Raw genomic sequence first — 18346 nt, forward strand, 5'->3', positions numbered from 1 at the left:
TATCCGATATATATATAGAGAAATATATACAATGTATATATACAAAGGAAGGGGATGTTAGCTAAAATGTTATATCAGAAAAATGGCTGGACCGATTTTTACAAATGTTGTCAATTTAAGCTAAGGGCAGTATTAATAACCGAAATCTTCCAAAATGAATTTGGACATAAGAGGATTTCTACCATATTGTAGTGTTGTAGGGTATTACATGGTCGGCCCCGACTGTAGCATTTGCTTACTTGTTTTGTATCACCATGTATATTAGGTCATACGAAAACGTGTACATGACCAAACTCGACCTGCCTACCGACAAAATACGTAAATGTTCAAAATGCTAGCCGTCTGTCTCATTTCGTTAGAAATATAGCTTAATAAAACAAACAGACGGCCATCGCTAAATCGACTAAGAAATTTATCCTTACCAATAATTGGTATACTGTTTAGGTAGCTAGAAGCCTAATGTATACTTTTTTTCACAAAATTACCTAAAAACAAGTAAGCAAAGGCTACAGTCGAGCGGGGCCGACTGTTGAATACCCTACAACACTATAATAAACGATACTGTTTATATAGGCGAGATACTCGAAAGAATTCCACAAGATATTGTGACAAATAATAAAAGAAAACCATCAGGTTTCGTTCTCTAATTTTCGAATAATAGCAACTTAAACTAATTTGCTCATTTCCAATTTATTGGTAGATGTTGCACGTAAACGGTCTTCCTAGATCTGGAACCAATATTTCCCAAAGGCCTATAATCTCTCAGAAGGGGCAAAAGATTAACATTTATTATTGGTTTTTGACTGAAACGCATCTATATGAGATACAGACATTTGACTGTATTCTTCCACGAAATCAGTGTTAATGAAATAGTCAGAAGTGCGTCTTTCCTGTATTTGTGAATTCTCCAAAAAGTCACTGGAATGGACATTTTCGTATTTTGTCTACAAAAGTTGGCAAACTATTTCACACATTGAATATTTTTGGATGGCCATCCGAAACTGCTTGGCTTTTGCCATGTGCGGTAACCCCCATTCAAATGTGCGTGAGGATCGGGCAATAATTACGACCTGCTGACAATTTTGCAGTTTTTTGGTCCATTTCAACCCCTAAATATATAACGATCATCTCCAAAAAGAAAAGGCATCTATTCTGACCCTCATCTTATCCCCATGCAAAATTTCGTAAGGATCGGGCCATAAATGCGATCTGTATATGATATCCTGATATCCTAACTACTTAGTTTTGTTAGCTGTAGAAATATTACCAAATGATTAATTCAAAATGAAAATATGCCAAAAATATGATAAAATTGAAAAAATATGAGAAAATATTACTAAATCAATATTTTCGTCTTTGGAGAGATATTTTTATGCAATTTTTTAGACGTTTTTTCTTTCCTGCCAAGAGGCCATTTTGAATTAATGTGAACTGTCGAAATCAGTTCAGCCGTTCTCGACATATAAGAGGTCTTTCAAGCATATCTTCTTTGATAGACATATATATTGCAAATATTTTGCTATATATCCGATTTGTTGGATGTTAACATCAATGTAAAGGTCAGAAGTAACCTTGTCATGGCTTCGTGATTTCGCAGGGATTTAAAATATTCGCGGTTTAATGAAAAATTTTGAATTTTTTCAACAAAAAAGATATGGTCTCTTTTACCCGCTAAATATTATCCGATGACCACCCAAATTGGTAGGCTTCTTCCCCGCCCAAAACTCTAGCTACATGCAAAATTCTGCGTCGATTGGTCTATAATTGTGACCTGTAGAGCAACTGCAAAATCAACAAATTTTTCAGTTTTTGGTCCATTTCAACCCCTAAATATTATGCAATCCTCTCCAAAAGAAATAGGGTTCTATTCTGACCTTAACCCCACCTACATTTTAAATTTCGTGAAAATCGGGCCATAATTGCGACCTGTAAAGTGATTACAAATTAACATGGACAGACGGACAGACGGACAGACGGACGGACGGACATACATAGCTAGATCGACTCAGCTCGGCGAGATAGGAAGATCCATATATACTTTCCTATGTGGGAAATCAATATTTCGTGGTGTTACATAATTTTTGGCCCAATCAAACTTATAATACCCCCAACACATAGTGTTGTAGGGTATAACTAGTTTATATTCACCATTTAATCGAGTATTTATCCAAGATTTAACAAGTGTATTTAAAGTCTGCTTTTTATCTGCCGTTGTACTATCAAATTCCATTAGAGATACAACAGAATAAATTGATTTTCCGATATCCAACGAAATATATTATTGCCACAATTTGGTTAGACACCTCTGTCCAACACTACTCATGACCAATAGCGACTGATATCTTTTAGATCGACGAAGTGTAGTTTCTTATATTTTATTTATGTTTCTCTACCGAGATAAGATATTCTAAATTTTGTTAAAATTCATTTATTTATTTTATTATTATATTTTTTTTTTTGCATTATAGGTTTCAAACAAACACAATGTGTTTGCCCCACAAAATGTCAAACATTTTAAAATTTATGCCAAAGATACACAATGCGTTGATGACCAACCCATCCGGAAATCTACGAACTGCTTTAAATGTGCAGGAAATTGGCATCAAATGACAGGTAATAAAAATGACAGACAATAAATATGCAAAATATGATACAGATGGTCTGGTCCATCATGATAAGATAATAAAACAAAAGCGATGAACAGCATAGGCCATAACAAATCAAAAATCATATCAATTGTTTCACATTATTTATAATTGTTGCAGTCAAAACTTTGAATGCATGTATGTATATAAGTGAAAATCTTATTGATGACAATATCATTCTAATTTTTGAGTTATTCGAATTAAGATAACAAACTAAAAGAAAATTGTGTGTTCTAAAAATGCGCACCTTTATCGTGTTATGTCTTGTGGCTGGTGCTTTGGCCCAATATAATTATCAGGCTGGAAGTGATGGTGTGGGAGCCGCATCTAACGATGCACCATTCTTTGATGTTCTTAAAGTTCCAGATACTGATGGTGGCTTAAGTGCGGGTGGTCCTTCATTTGATGCTTCAGCTCCACAATATAGCGGCAACCAAGGATCATTTAGTTCCACCTCAAATGTAGCCCCCGTCCAGAGTGGCATTGAAAAGGAATTCTATACCTTTAGTGCCAATGATGCCGACTTCACGGAACCCGCCAGCTCCAATCAATACGCCAATGTTGTTAAACAAGGACTGCGTGTCATCTTCATCAAGGGTCCCGAAAATAATGGCTTGGAAGATGCTGCCCTCGCCTTAGCCAAACATGCTGCCGAACAACAAACCGCCATCTATGTCCTTACCAAACAAGCTGATCTTTCAGATTTGGCCAACAAATTGAACACTTTGAACAGCAATATCAATCACAAACCTGAGGTTCACTTTGTCAAATACCGTACACCTGAAGATGCCGCCAATGCACAAAGAGCCATCCAAGATCAATACAACTCCTTGGGTGGAAGCAGTCAACATTTCGATGGTGGTGTAGCTCCATCGCTGAACTTTGCTTCTCAAGCTCCTGTTGCTGCTGCTCCTGCTGTGGCTGCCTCAAGCCCTGCAACCAGCGCTACATACCTGCCAGCTTCCATTTTCCGTCGTTTCCGTTTGTAAACGATGTGTTTGAAATATGGAAGTGATTTTGATACGGAAATAATTATTGCTTGTTATATATTTATGTTTGTTATGAAATAAAAAAACAAATTTGAAAGAAATTACGTAGATTTTTGTATGGTGATAAGATAAGGGAAAAATTTATTTTTAACTTCATTTGCAAATTCTCGGAAAAACATGTAAAACCGGTTGAGTTCAATCGGGCAAAACTTTTGATAACCTCCAAAACCTTTAAAAGCATAGGAATCGGGACTGAACATTGGGTCCACTTACATTTTTGCCACTAAAGTCGATTGATAAAAAGTGTTAAAGGTGGTTTCTGAAAGTGTTGGTCAATATTGTCCATTTTATATCTGACCCAAGTCTGATATAAATATTACATGGTACCAGATTTGGCCAGTATCGACTACTTCCTGTACTTTATTCGAGGTATGTGATAATTTTCGGAAAAGTTTCAACAGTTGACCGAAGTATTCCACTTCATTTAATACTGATAAAATATTGAGATGTGCAAAATTTAAAGAAAATCGAATAGTCATTTATAATTTATTGGAATAATTGTTAGTCAAAAGTTTGGCCAGAAGCAGTGGACCGATATATTTATTAGATCTTTGGTTAACAGAAATATTGAGATACACGAAGTCTGATGAAAATAGCTTATTTGTTTCGAATGTAAAAAGGGTTATAGTTATTAACAAGTAAAAAAGCCGGGCCGAACTTTTAATACCCTCCACCATTTGGTACAAATTTGGCAAAAAAAAATCCGTTTAAAATTCTGTTAAAATCTCAAAAATACCGAATGCCTATACGACGACGTAGACCTGCATAGGCAACTTTTGTCATAAGTTATTACAATATTTAAATGCGAAACTTGAAGAAAAATCTGTTTATAATATAGCTAAAATCATCAAAATACCGAATATAGTGGGTACCGTTATATGGGGGCAATACGAATATGTGGACCTACATGGCCCATTTTTTGTTTTATGCGGAAGTATCTATTACGAACTTCAAATACCAAATTTGGAACGATTACGTTAAATAATGTCGCTAAAATCATCAAAATACCGAATATCGGGGGGTACCGTTATATCGGGGCTATATGAAGACGTGGACCTACATGGCTCATTTTTTGACTTTGGATGTAGTATCCATTACGAACTTCAAATACCAAATTTGAAACGATTCCGGTAAATAATGTCGTTAAAACACACAGACACACAGACAGACAGACGGACATGGCTAAATCGTCTTAGAATTTTACGCTGATCTAGAATATATATACTTTGTTGGGTCTGACATGAGTATTTCGAGGAGTTACAAACGGAATGACAAAATTATATACCGATTTTCAAAAGAAAGGAATCGGATGCTATTTTCACGTTTTATGAGTTTAATAGTTATTCAAAATGTTAACCCGTCGTTGGGAAGGAGTGAACTCATATATCTCATATTTACACCATATTTAGTGTCAATAAATTTATTGAGATTTGCGAAAAATGAAGACAATCGGAACCTTATTTCGTATTTATGAGCTAAATGGGTATAGAAAGTACTAAAATTAGGTTTGGCATTAAAGTTGTTGTTTATGTGGTGTATGAGGTGGTATTGGAAATTTGTGCTATAATTGTACCAAAAGATCCAAATGGTACAATATTTGCTGTTGGGTGAAGGGTGAAGGGAAAGATATGAAGGTGGTTTTTGAAATGTGTTCAAAAACAAATGTGTTCGCAAAGTACTGAGTGGTACTAAATTGGGTATTGGGTGAAGGGATAGGGCTGAAATCCTCAAATTTGATATTGAGATATGAAGGTGATTTAGGAAGAAGGAATCGAGTTGAAATCCTGAAATTTGATATAGATGTCACTATTGGTATCTGTCTGTGATTTTGGGAATGTGTACTATAATTGTTCGAAAAGTACTAAATAGTACTAAAATTTGTTATTGGTGGGAGGGATAGAGATGATATCTTAAAATTTGATATGTATATCACTGTTGGTGTCTGTGGTTGAGAGAACGAACAAAATGTGACGTTGGATGTTGGAATGGATATGGAACTCTGTTTCTGTTGGTTTCTAGGGTTAACATATGTCTGTGGTTGAGAGAACGAACAAAATGTGACGTTGGATGTTGGAATGGATATGGAACTCTGTTTCTGTTGGTTTCTAGGGTTAACATATGGAGACGTTGAAAAAGTTTTGGATAGCAAAACATGAATAATATATTAAATCTTGATGGTCTGAAAATTTAGTATTATGTATGGAGAGAAAATGTTTAAATGAAGTTGCACCTTTTGAGTACTAACAAGTAAAAAAGCTGTAAGTTCGGCCGGGCCGAACCTTAAATACCCGTCATGTAGCCGTCATATTAGGGTCTTAACGACGACGCGGACCTGCATAGGCAACTTTTGTCATAAGCGATTACAATATTCAAATGCGAAACTTCAAAAAGGTCAGGTACCGTTATATGGGGTGTGTAAGAAGACGTGGACCTGCACAGACAATTTTCTGTCATAGGGTGTAGTATTCATTACGAACTTCAAATTCCACATTTGAAACAATTCCGGTGAATAATGTCGCTAAAATCAACAAAGCACCGAATATCGGGAGGTACTTTAATTGGGGGCTGTACGAAGACAATTTTCTGTCTTAGGCTGTAGTATCCATTTTGAACTTCTAATACCACATTTGAAAAATATCCGGTGAATAATGTCGCTGAAATCGTAAAAAAATAGAATATCGAGAGGTACCGTTACATGAAAGCTATACGAAAACGTGGACTGGCATGGCCCATTTGTGAACTTAATCTGTCTACTGGTAAACAATGTATGTATTAAAAATTTTAGTCTTCTATCTCAATTCGTTCGAAAGATTACAACAGACAGACGGACATCTCTAGATCGTCTTAGAATCTTTCGCTGATCCAGAATAAATATTTTTTGTAGTGTCTATTATAAATATCTCGAGGAGTTACAAACGAAATGATAAAGTTAATATACCCTCCATAGAATGTTGGAGGGTATAAAAATGTTGAAATTTAGTTGTACCTTTAGAGTACTAAAATTGCCTAACACAAACTATAAGAACAAATCGAAATTTTTAAGGGGGACTTTTCGTTGACGTAGTAGCCGACACTTGATGGTCACATGTATTCAGCTTTTGTAGCTTATACTTGAGATGGCATGCTTTTAAATCGATTTTTATATCCTACACCATAGAATGGAGATAGGTATGTCATCCCGTTTGTAACATCCCGAAATATCTATTTCAGACCCCAAAATCTTCCTATCTCGCTGGCGTAAATACAGGGTTGCCCATATTCGACGGACCCATCTGGCAACGCCATAACTTTTGACAGAGATGTCACATCGCTTAATGACATACCGCGTTTGAAGCGTCAGTCTAAGCAGATTTTTACCATGAACCAATAAACGCCACGCGAGCGCTCTTAAATAGAATTTACAAGAAGCCAATTGTGAAAACTCAACGTGCTTTAAAACATTAAAAAATGTGAGAAGTGCGCCTTCTAAGAACACCATTAAGCGTTTATACGAAAAATTTTCGACTGGTAAGGCTCTTTCTAATCCGAAGAGACCATATAAAAGTCGACCAAGGCGATCGGCCGAGAATATTGCTGCCGTACGAGCCAGTGTTGAGAGGTCCCCAAGAACATCCCAAAAACGCCGTTATCAGCAGTTGGGCAGGGCTCGGTCCACTTTACAACGGATTATTCCCATTGATTTGCATTTGTTCCCGTACAAAATGCAATTGACGCAAAGAATGTTGCCTGCGGACAAGCCCCGTGGATTGGAATGGGCCCAAAGGTCCGTCGAATATGGGCAACCCTGTATAGGGCATTTGTTTCGAAAATTTCATGGTATTGGATCCACGATACGAATGAAATAGATAATGTTTTTGTTAATTTGTAATCACGCTATAGGTTACAATTGTAACCTTTCCTTTATACGGGATAATGGATAAGAAGATATCCATTAGTAGTTTTCTTACACTTATTGTACGGTTTTCTAAAACAACACCATTAAATCTAACTACAAAAAAAATATGTTTTTCATAACTTTCAGAGTTTTTTCTTCACTCTTCCATCGATGATACAATATTTTGTACACTTTGGTACTTCTTGTGTCTCAGACATCCGGAGCGGTTTTTGCACAACATTTTATTTGTAATTGTCGCATATTATTCGTGGTGTAAGATCTTGTACATCATTTTATAGTTGCATACCAACAGTTCCACATTCCTTACCAGTTTTCATATAATCTCCCTTTATTCTACATCTATCTATATTAACAAAAACTCAACTTCATGCTATACTACAGGAACTTTTATGATTCCATTTATTTATCAACAGTAAATATCACTTTTAATTGGGCTTCCAAAGATACAGTTACTGTCAATTCCTTTTGAACTGAAATGGCATTACATGGATGAAACCAAAGTAAGTCGCTCATTCCAAGTTTCGTTGATCCTTAACTGGAATTTCATTGTTGTTTGTTTGCAATTTCGATTTTAAATTTAGATTCTTACTTGCCGTACAACGCAGATAGTGTCAGTTTAAAGAATGCACCGCTATATCGGTACACAATGCTCTGGTCATTGTATGCTCTTAAAATAAGAAGGAAATAATAAAAAAAATCCTACTATACACACATTCTCATCAGCAACTGTGCCCTATTTAAAGGAAGAATACATCCAGTTTTTATAACAAAACAAACATAAAGTGAATCTTAAAAAAAACAAACACATACACATTACGGTTTTTCTTAATGACAACTTTAAAACCTAGAACTGGATTTAAACTAGAATACTGTACCCAAATTCTAGACTACTAGTTACGACAAAGATAGTTAAGAAATTCTTGAGTGAAGAAATAAAAAATTTGACGTCATCATTACAGTTTCTGTAAATTAAAAATTCCCTATATCAAAAAATGAGATTCTTAACCATTTCTTCAGGTCGAAAATATTTAGAAATCAACCCAGTAAACCATTATGTTTACAGGTAAGTAGAAAAAAAAATACTTTCTTTTATTCTTAGAATCTACTTTTTTGTGCTGATTTAAGTCTTTCATCTTCGCCAACAACCTTCAGTTGGCCACCAGAACTCAAGCGCCGGCCATGGAGATGGTGTGAGCCGCCATAACAGCCGATGGTCGCTCTCCGATAGTATTAATCGACCATGACATCAGAATAAATGCCGAATATTATCGCGAAAATATACTGGAGGGTGTAATAAAGCCTTGGGCACGCAAAAATTTCGTCCGTGGATCTTGGACATAATTCATGTATTTTCCTTTACAACGCTATTAATTTATTAAAATACTAGCTGGCCCGGTCCGCGTTGCCGGCCCGTAGTTTTTGTATATTATGCATATTTGTCCAAGCATAATAATTCACAGATATGACTGATATAAGTGTTCACGTACAGGTCGATTAAAAGTGTTTTAGAATACTTGTACCCATGGTACAATGATATCAAGGTAGGGCTATGATACCATATGATTTTAATTGTTTTATTTTCTTGGCTTAATATGTCATCTTTATTTGTTTATGTATGTGTTTTCTTTTCAATAACAAAAAAATTGTTCAGAAAATATTCAAATTCGGGTATTTTCAAAATGTTTATTTCAACGTATGCATCGACAAAATCTAGAGTTTTTGTAGCGAAATAATCCTTTAGAGATATATAGTACATGATTTTGAAAAGAAGTGTTGACCTTTCATTCAGTTATCGCGGTTTTCAATTATTTATTCAAAATAAATGCAACAAGTTGTTTGATTTTTTATTGTTTTGATACTAATTCTAACATTACAAGCCAAACAGGTAGACCTCTATACTTGCAATTTTTTCAAAGTTGGCCTACCTTCTCTTCATTGTACCATGCTTGTACCCATTTTTAAGCCGTGGGCTTCAATATTAAAACCGTGGGCTTCAACTGTGTGGATGTGCTATACAAATCTATTAAAAAGCATATATCAATCTTATCGCCATGTAAGGGATCAATTTTTTTTAAATTAATTTTTTTAATATGGCAAAAATCGTAGCGTATGGCAAAAATCGTCCAGTCAAATGAGCGGTAATTTGGAATTTACTGTATTTTGTATACTACATAATTGAGGGCTGAATGATTTAAGAATAGCCAAAGTTAATTACATTTTTAAACCCATTAGCACCTTAGATTGTGCATTAAATTAGATTAGATGCTTATAAGTCCCCTTAATCACATCGGTCTGTTTTTACATGGAGAAAATTCTAGAATTTGTAGATATGTTGAAATTTTTGTGTAAGATTTTCACGCCCCTTATACACATGATAAGCCAAATTCTTTGAAATATGGTAAAATTAGGAGGTACTTTCTTTATATGGGCACTACTCCGAAACATCGACCTACATTGAAAACTTTCTTCTACCCCTTATAATCCAAGATGACAAATAGAGGCCAAATTAAAAATATAGCAGAACAATATAGCATGTCATAGCATTTCGCGTGATTTAAATAAGTAAAAATAGATTTATCCACCTCATAATTGAGGGCAGAATGATAAGATGGGAATTAATTTATTTGCCATTTAAATTGTAAGTTGGAGACCCCTTAAAGTCCATATTCTCATCATAGTATAATTCAATGATGATTCAACAAATATTCGGTCCCGTGCTACTTTCTTATATTTGTAATTTGTTCATGTTTTCACAATTTATTTCGATGTACATCCCAAATCTACGTTCCCAAGCAACATTCTCTTGGGGGTTACAAATAGTTTGCAAAATTTTCTTTTCTGACCACACATTAGATGTGAAAGTGGACTTGGGGATACTCCAATGGGGACTTTACTTAAATAAATTCCTATGTGGCAATTATCTGTATGATGGTTCCCTACCCCAGGGTGGCATAAATAAAAATTGTTAGCCAAATCAATTGATGAATGTGGTCAAGACCAATATGGGTCCTACTCTGAAAATTTCAAATTTTATGCGAAGAGGTTATCTACCCCCTTAGAAATAAAAATGCCAAATAAGGGCCAAAAAATTCGCTCTACTGTTTTGCACCTTTTATATTTGGTATTTTACTGATTATTCTCCCAAAGAATTTTGCATTTGAGCTCTCATTGGACGGATCATTGTCACATGAAAGAAGTATCCTTACAAAGTTTGTCAATAGAATGTACTATTATTTTAAAATTCGATTCCATTGAAAAAATTTTTTCGATTTTTTCCCGATTTGAGAATTTTCGCAATGAGATCTCTTTTTCGTGATTTTTTAGCGATTTTGAAAAAGTAATTATCTTATAACTTTGGTGTGATCGCGTTAAATTGTATCGATATCATATATTCCGTTTCGCCACCACATAATTCGGAACTACACTTCCATATAACCCTACATCAATTTCAGTTCTCAAGAAATCAAGTCTATTAAATAAATTGGTATTAATATTCGAATTCAATAATAAAATATACAAAACACTACAAATGTACGTTAGAAAAAAGTAAGTCAAAATGGAAAAAAATCATGCAAAATAAAACATTACTATTGTACATTTCAAAAGTCAAAATGAAAATGTTAATACATCACATTTTTACGCGATTTTTTTGTATATTATCCTTTTCGGAGAGGAGACAATTCCGAATTTGTGTGAATCGTTAAAATCAGTCCAGCAGTTCTTAAGTTATAAGCGTAGTAACTAACACAACTTACATTTATATATAGAAATAGATTTTCTAGTACTAAAATTGTACTCAGTAACACCGACGGGTGCAAAAACGCACCACCCCCTGCACGAGCAAGGGGTAGAGATAGGGGACTGATTTTTTGTGAGCGGAATATGAGTGACATTATGGCATCCTCCACTAAGTTTCAACTCTGTATTCCCACTAGGGTCAATTTGGTGGCATGTGCAAATTCCATTCTATATTTTGTGGACGATAAAAAACAAATCGGATTAAGAAAAACAAATCGGATGTAGGACCTATATCGAAATATTGACGGATTGTCTTCAATTTCAGTAGCACTTTGTTCACAAAAATATGTGGACACACGACGGACAGACCGACATCCATACATCGATACAGAAAGTGATTCTATGAGAATTCTCAAAAGTAACCATGGATCTACATCGCTTCCTTCTCCATGTTAACAAAAATTACACAAAGGCATAATACCCTGATTACAGTGTAGTGTAGGATAGAAATAGTCTTAAAAATTGCAAATTAGTCCGGAAGCTTTATTGACATATAACGCGATTAGAAAAGAACTATTAAAACTTTTTTAAATAACTGACACTAAAACTTCTATACCTTCAAGTAAATATTTCGCTAATAAAATTTTAAATTTGTTCACATAATTTTTTTTATATAACTGTCAACTATGGTCCACACACTTTTATCACTTCAAGTGAATTTATCGCTAATAATAGTTTAAATTTGTTCACTAAATTGTTCTGTATAAATATTGATTAACAATTGTACAACCATTATTTTAATGAGTATAAATTTGTCCATCTCCCCACTACACATGTCGTTCGGCATGTCTATCAGACGGCAGTTTTTGATGACGTTTATTTTATCGCTGGCGTAATATACGATCGACCATATTCTGCGGTTGGTACCAATATATTAAAGTTTCTGTAGCATATTTTTTTACTTTTATATTTTCAATTGTTGCTAGTTCTTTCCACACAGAACAGATGATTTCTAGTGGGGAGCAATTTTGAAAATATTTATTACTGCTATGCATGGGTATATGCTTACATGTATTTTATTAAAAAAAAAAACAATATTTATTGTTATTTATAGAATTAAATCAATTTATTAAAGTGAAAATGATGTTGATGATGATGTGAACGTTGATGCACTATTTATTGCACGAATCTCTTGTTTTTATGGCCCGGCGAACTTATCGATCGACATCAAGTTCTTTACATGCATACTTACATATGCACGCACAACCAATATACCAACCCATAAGCCGTTATAAACAAGTTTTCATAACCCAGAGGATGATGTTATCGACTTGTAATTGCAACATTTTTGTTCTCCTCGAACCGTTCAGTGTTCCTGCGCTTGAAACCAATGCGCAGTATTTTTCCGTGAAAAGCGAAACTGCACAACGACAATAAAAAAGAGGAACTCGAATGATTAACAACAGGACCAGTTTTACAGTTATCATTTATCTTTTATGGATATTTTGTCACTTGCGGTTGATAATTTATTCTAAAAAGAAAACAAAACAAAATTTTAAAAGGAGGCAGATCACTGATTACATGGTTTGTTTTTGCAATGTTAACTGTCAATAATAAAATCGATAAAACAAAGGCAACTTCGTAGCCATTTATCTTTCCTTAAAGGGTATTTTCAAGAAGAGCTTTGCATGGGTATTCGATATAGCAATATAATCATATAAGTTCCCAAAGGAAACAAAATCCCAGTAGTGGGTTTCGGAAAGATAAAAACTTATTTCTGCAATCTTTAAGAAAAAATAGTGAGGACGACTAAAAAAGAGGTCTTCATAGAAGTTATGTCGAATGATTGTTAGTAATTTTTATGCAATTTCATAACATGCAAAATGAAACGAGGCAGTCGCAATAGTTCCTTAAGAACATTTGACCCACTATAGTTCCTTCTTCATTTTTCTGAGTCGATACGTATTCAGCACCGGTCACAGCGCTGTGGAAAGAAGGCTAAAAATAGAATTCATGCGTATCGACGTTTTGAAACTTTGCATCTCAAACTAATCTAAATAGAGGGGGCGGACTAATACATTTTTATACCCACCACTTTGAAAAGGAGGGTATATTAACTTCGTCATTTCGTTTGTAACATTCCTAAATAATCGTAGATATATTCATCATCAACATATAATCCTAAGTCGAGTTAACGATGTCCATCTGACTGTCTGTCCGTCTGTCTGTCTGTTGAAATCACGATACAGCCTTCTTCGTGGCGAAACATTGTATGCATTTATAAGATTCATGGCTATTCAACATTTTGACCCATTGTATGGGAGGTACCAGAAGGAGTATAGCCCCCATAAAACGGTACCTCTCGATATTCGGTATTTTGACGATTTTTGCATAATTTTTCAATGGATATGTGTAAAAATTGGTATTTGTAGTTCATAATGGGTTCTAGCTCCGGTGGCAAAACATTTTATGGTTACGTCCACGTTTTCCTGTAGCGGACATACAACGACATCCAACGATATTCGGTATTTTGATAATCCTAATTACATTTACCCACGAAATTGTTTCAAATGTGATATTTAAGAAAATTTGGTAGATGGCAATCCTTGAAGTATAAACTTGTCTATAGAGGTTTCCGGCCTCACTCACTACATCAAAACAAACTGTCCAATTTCTTTCAAACTAGGCTCATCTCAATATTTCTATCAATAAAATATCTGGAGTGATGGTAGATATCAACCAATTCCTTCTGATACCTCCCCCACAGAAGGTCAAAATTTTGAATAACCAAAACTATCACAAAATGCGAATTGAGCATCCAATTCGCATCTCAATATTTGTAGCGAAACAAGTTCTGGTGTGAAGATGGAATATGTAAAACCACTCCATCTGGCACCACCCAAACAAATTATATAAATTTGGAATAAATGTCACTTTTATAATATTTGAAATAAGATCAAATTCCACACATCCCAAAATCTTAATTAACACAAAATCTGAGGTGAAAATGGAATTCATCGGTCCACTCCTTCTGGTACCTTCCTTTTAAACTCGTCACATACCAACATTTCTATATATACAATATCTGTTGTGTTATCACATATCTAATACAAAGTACATGAAGTAGTCGATATGGGCCAAATCTGACACGTAGTAATATTTGTATCAGGATACGAATACGAAATGGAAAATATTGGGAAAACCCTTCGGAACCTCACCCATTAAGGGTCAAAACCTTGAGTAATTATCAGCCTTTGGCTGAGGGTATATGTATATCTGATACTCTTGTATAACTGATACTCTTTAACTAGCCTTGTATATCTTTATACCCTAAAATATTATGAGTTCGTAAGATATACAAATATTGGACCTAGAACTATGATGTTATATATCAATCTAACTATGTGTGTTGGTCTGTCCGTGCTAATTTTAAATTTTGTATTTGAAATTTGTAATGGGTACTGCATTACAAAAATGTCCCGGCAGAACTTACTAGATTGTTAAAAATATGTTTAAAACTTCCTGTAAATAGCAGCGAAGGAAGGTAAAATACTGCTCAATTATTTGTCATAAAATTCTACTATAGGTCCCTAGAAACCAACAGTAATTTTAATATCAAGTTTCAAGCTATATCCAAATTTAGTACAATCTAGTACTTTTTAAAAATTAATGCACGCATTATCAAATCCATGTATGTATTTTCAAAATAACCTCCATATCTCAACACCAGATACCAATAGAGGCTTCAGTATCACATTTCAGGATTTCAGCTCTGTAATTTCCCCCATTGTCAAATTTAGTACCATTTAATACAATTATAGTACGCAGTTCCAATATCAACTCGTGTTCTCAAAAAACAAATCGAAATATTGACGGATTGTCATAAAAATATGTGGACACATGACGGACGGGCCGACATCCATACATCGATACAGAAAGTGATTCTAAGAGAATTCTCAAAAGTAACTATGGATCTACATCGCTTCCTTCTCAATGTTAAAAAAAATACAAAAAGGCATAATACGACAGACATTAACAGCGACATCAAATATCAAATTTCAGGATTCTAGCTCTATTCCTTCACTCAATACCAAATGTGGTACTACTTTATTCTTTTTCGTACAATTATAGTATATATTTCCAAAACCACATCCATATCTCAATCCCAGATGCCAACAGAGACCCCAATATCAAATTTGAGGATTCCAAATCTATCCCTTCACTCTTCAACCTTCACACAATTTTAGTACTTTTGGGACACCAACAACGACAGCTATATGAAATTTCAGGATTTCAGCTAATTCCTTCTCACGATAACAAATTTAGTACTAAAGTAAAAGTCTAGTACTACTTAGTACATTTCTAACAATTGTGGTACACATTTCTAAGATCACAAACATATCTTAACCACAGACACCAATAGTGGCATCTGTATACAATTTCATGTTTTCATCTCGTTTACCCAATTCCAAAGTTAGTATTAATTAGTACTTGTGGTAAAATTATAGTACACAAAATTACTTTCCAATCTTTAGTCTGATACCATATAACACCATTTTAGATGTTAGGTACAATTTTAGAACTCTTTGTAACCTTAAATTTCGGATTTCCAGAACCCCTTTGGTACGTACATTGGTCAGTCAATCAGTCAGTTAGTTATTTCACTATAAACTTTCGAAATACGGATTCACGTTTTTTTTTATTTTTAACACTGCTGGATGAATTAATTATTATTTGTATTACGGCGGAAACTTCACAAGCCGAATAAGCATTGATTCGTAGTATAATTGAGTTATTAACAAAAAATGGGTTCAGTGGCATGACCTAGTAACAAATATCTGTAAAAAATATTTGAAAGTAAAAACTGATTTGGACTTTTTTGTTGTTTATTTTGAGTCTAAAAATCTAGGCGATTTTTAAGTTGCAGCACTGCTTAATCTACATTTTTCAAGACATTCATTGTTGATTTATTCTGTTATTGTTACCAAACAATGGGTTAACTTAACTACAGTTAATTGAATCGATTTAATTATTGGTTGACTTCAACGAATTTAGATTTATATTTACAAAAAAATGTAAGTGCAGGCACATTTTGTTATTGGGGGTTTTACATGAATTTATGTAAATTTATTGTTAAAAGTCCACTGCAGTTTCAATTTACATATTATTTGTCGAGTGGCTTAGTTAAATGCATTCCAATGAAGCTAATAAATCATGCCCTTTGCGATTGGTGTTTGAATTTGATGGGCACTTATTGCAGCGGAATTTTATATTGCACAAATATTAACAAATAATACAAATGCAACTATGAATTCTCTGTAGACTTAAATATGTGATTAGGATAAATTATTATATTTTTTGTTACACATTTGTTGTTTGGTTTATAACAAATTGAATTTTAATTCATTTCGACTTCACACAACTGAAAGGTGTTGATTTGAAAGATATGACCCAACTGATCAATAATATGTCAAATTGTACGGCTAGGCTATCGAACTGATTTCTGAGCTGTAGAATAATTTATTTAATTGTATTGATTAAATGATTTATTTGATTACAATTATATAGAATTCAAATGGTGTTTATTATCAATTGTATAGAATTTTTCAAAGACAATTTATACTACAATGGTTGCAATTACTTGAAACATTTTAAATCGTAGACGAAGATGCTGAGTAGCCTTGACATACACAAAATTACATAGATACAAAAGCCAATAATCTTTATGAGTAAAACAAGGTGATTGTTGGACTGACGTCCATGCGAAACTGCCGAAATTTTACACCACAAGTATGAAAATTTACAAGACGTCTGGCTTCTAGTGGACAAAAGCAATTAAAAAACCAATAAAGTCTTAAAGTCAGGCGGGGACGACTTTATGATATCCCACACCGCTTAGCTTGTATTATCAATTTGGTGCACAATTAATTTGAAATCGGATAAATATATATGAGAGCTATATCTAAATCTGAACCGACGTCGATAAAATTTGGCAAAGGTATTTCTGAGCTATATTTAATATATTTCCCCGAATATCGTTACTACGGTGTCCATATTACGGCTATTCAGAACAAATTCAACAAATCGGACGAACAATATGTATAGGAGCTATAGCTATATCTGAACCGATTTCCACATACTGGTTTCTAGACTCAATTGGTTTCTAGACTCATTTGGACTAATATTACACGTTTGGTGCACAATAAAAGGTACATCGGACGAAGATATATATGGGAGCTATATCCCCATATGTTAACCGATGTGGATAAAATTTAGCAATGTAGTCAAAATGGTAACCTTTTGCGGAAGAGTTTCCAGAACGAGTGGGCCGATAAATTTTATGTCCACATCAGATCTCTGGTTGAGAGAGATATAAATATTGAAAATTGAGCCCCGTTGTGGGGGAGGTACGTAATATATCATCTGTACACCAGATCTTGCTTTAGTAAAAATATAGACCGATATATTCAATCTTCACATCATATCTTGTGCTCAAAGGAATCGGATGCTCATTTCGCGTTTTATTAACCTCGTGGTTCTTCAAAATTGTAACCCGTTGTGGGAAAGTACCAGAAGGAGTGGACCAGATTTTGTATTGAAGGTAATATTGGGATGTGAGAAATTTAAAGATAATCGGAAACTTATTTCACATTTCATAATTGTTATAATTATTCAAAATTTTGACCCTTTGTGAGTGAGGTACTTGATGGAGTGGCCGATATTTTCCACCTGAACTAGCACTGACAAAAAATTGAGATTTGCAAAGTTTGCACAAAATCGAATGATCCTTCATCTTTCTATGATGTATTTTATTTGAAAATTATGACCTTCTGTGAGGAAGATGCCGATCTCCGAACTCAGTCTAAGCTTGATAAGCTTGTAATTACACTACAGGTCGCAGTTATGGCACGATGGTGGAGGGCTTATGGTCAGAATAGAAGCCTATTGCTTTTGGGGATGATCGGGGAAAATTACCTTACTTTGCAGTTGCTCTACGGGTCGATATTACAGACCAATCG

At 34.3% G+C, this 18346-nt stretch overlaps 1 protein-coding gene across 1 annotated transcript; it reads left to right on the plus strand.

The window, feature by feature from the left end:
• Positions 1 to 2884: 2884 nt before the first annotated feature.
• LOC101894285 (uncharacterized) lies at positions 2885 to 3666 on the plus strand. Its single transcript, XM_005188642.3, has one exon. It carries the CDS (start codon positions 2885 to 2887, stop codon positions 3632 to 3634), a length of 750 nt encoding a protein of 249 aa, XP_005188699.2. The 3' UTR covers positions 3635 to 3666.
• Positions 3667 to 18346: the final 14680 nt, after the last annotated feature.

Source organism: Musca domestica, unplaced genomic scaffold, assembly GCF_030504385.1.
Source record: "Musca domestica strain aabys unplaced genomic scaffold, Musca_domestica.polishedcontigs.V.1.1 117, whole genome shotgun sequence".
Taxonomy (NCBI): domain Eukaryota; kingdom Metazoa; phylum Arthropoda; class Insecta; order Diptera; family Muscidae; genus Musca; species Musca domestica.

Excerpts from the sequence above, each read along its gene's own strand:
- LOC101894285 (XM_005188642.3), top strand. The coding sequence starts at position 2,885 with ATGCGCACCTTTATCGTGTTATGTCTTGTGGCTGGTGCTTTGGCCCAA.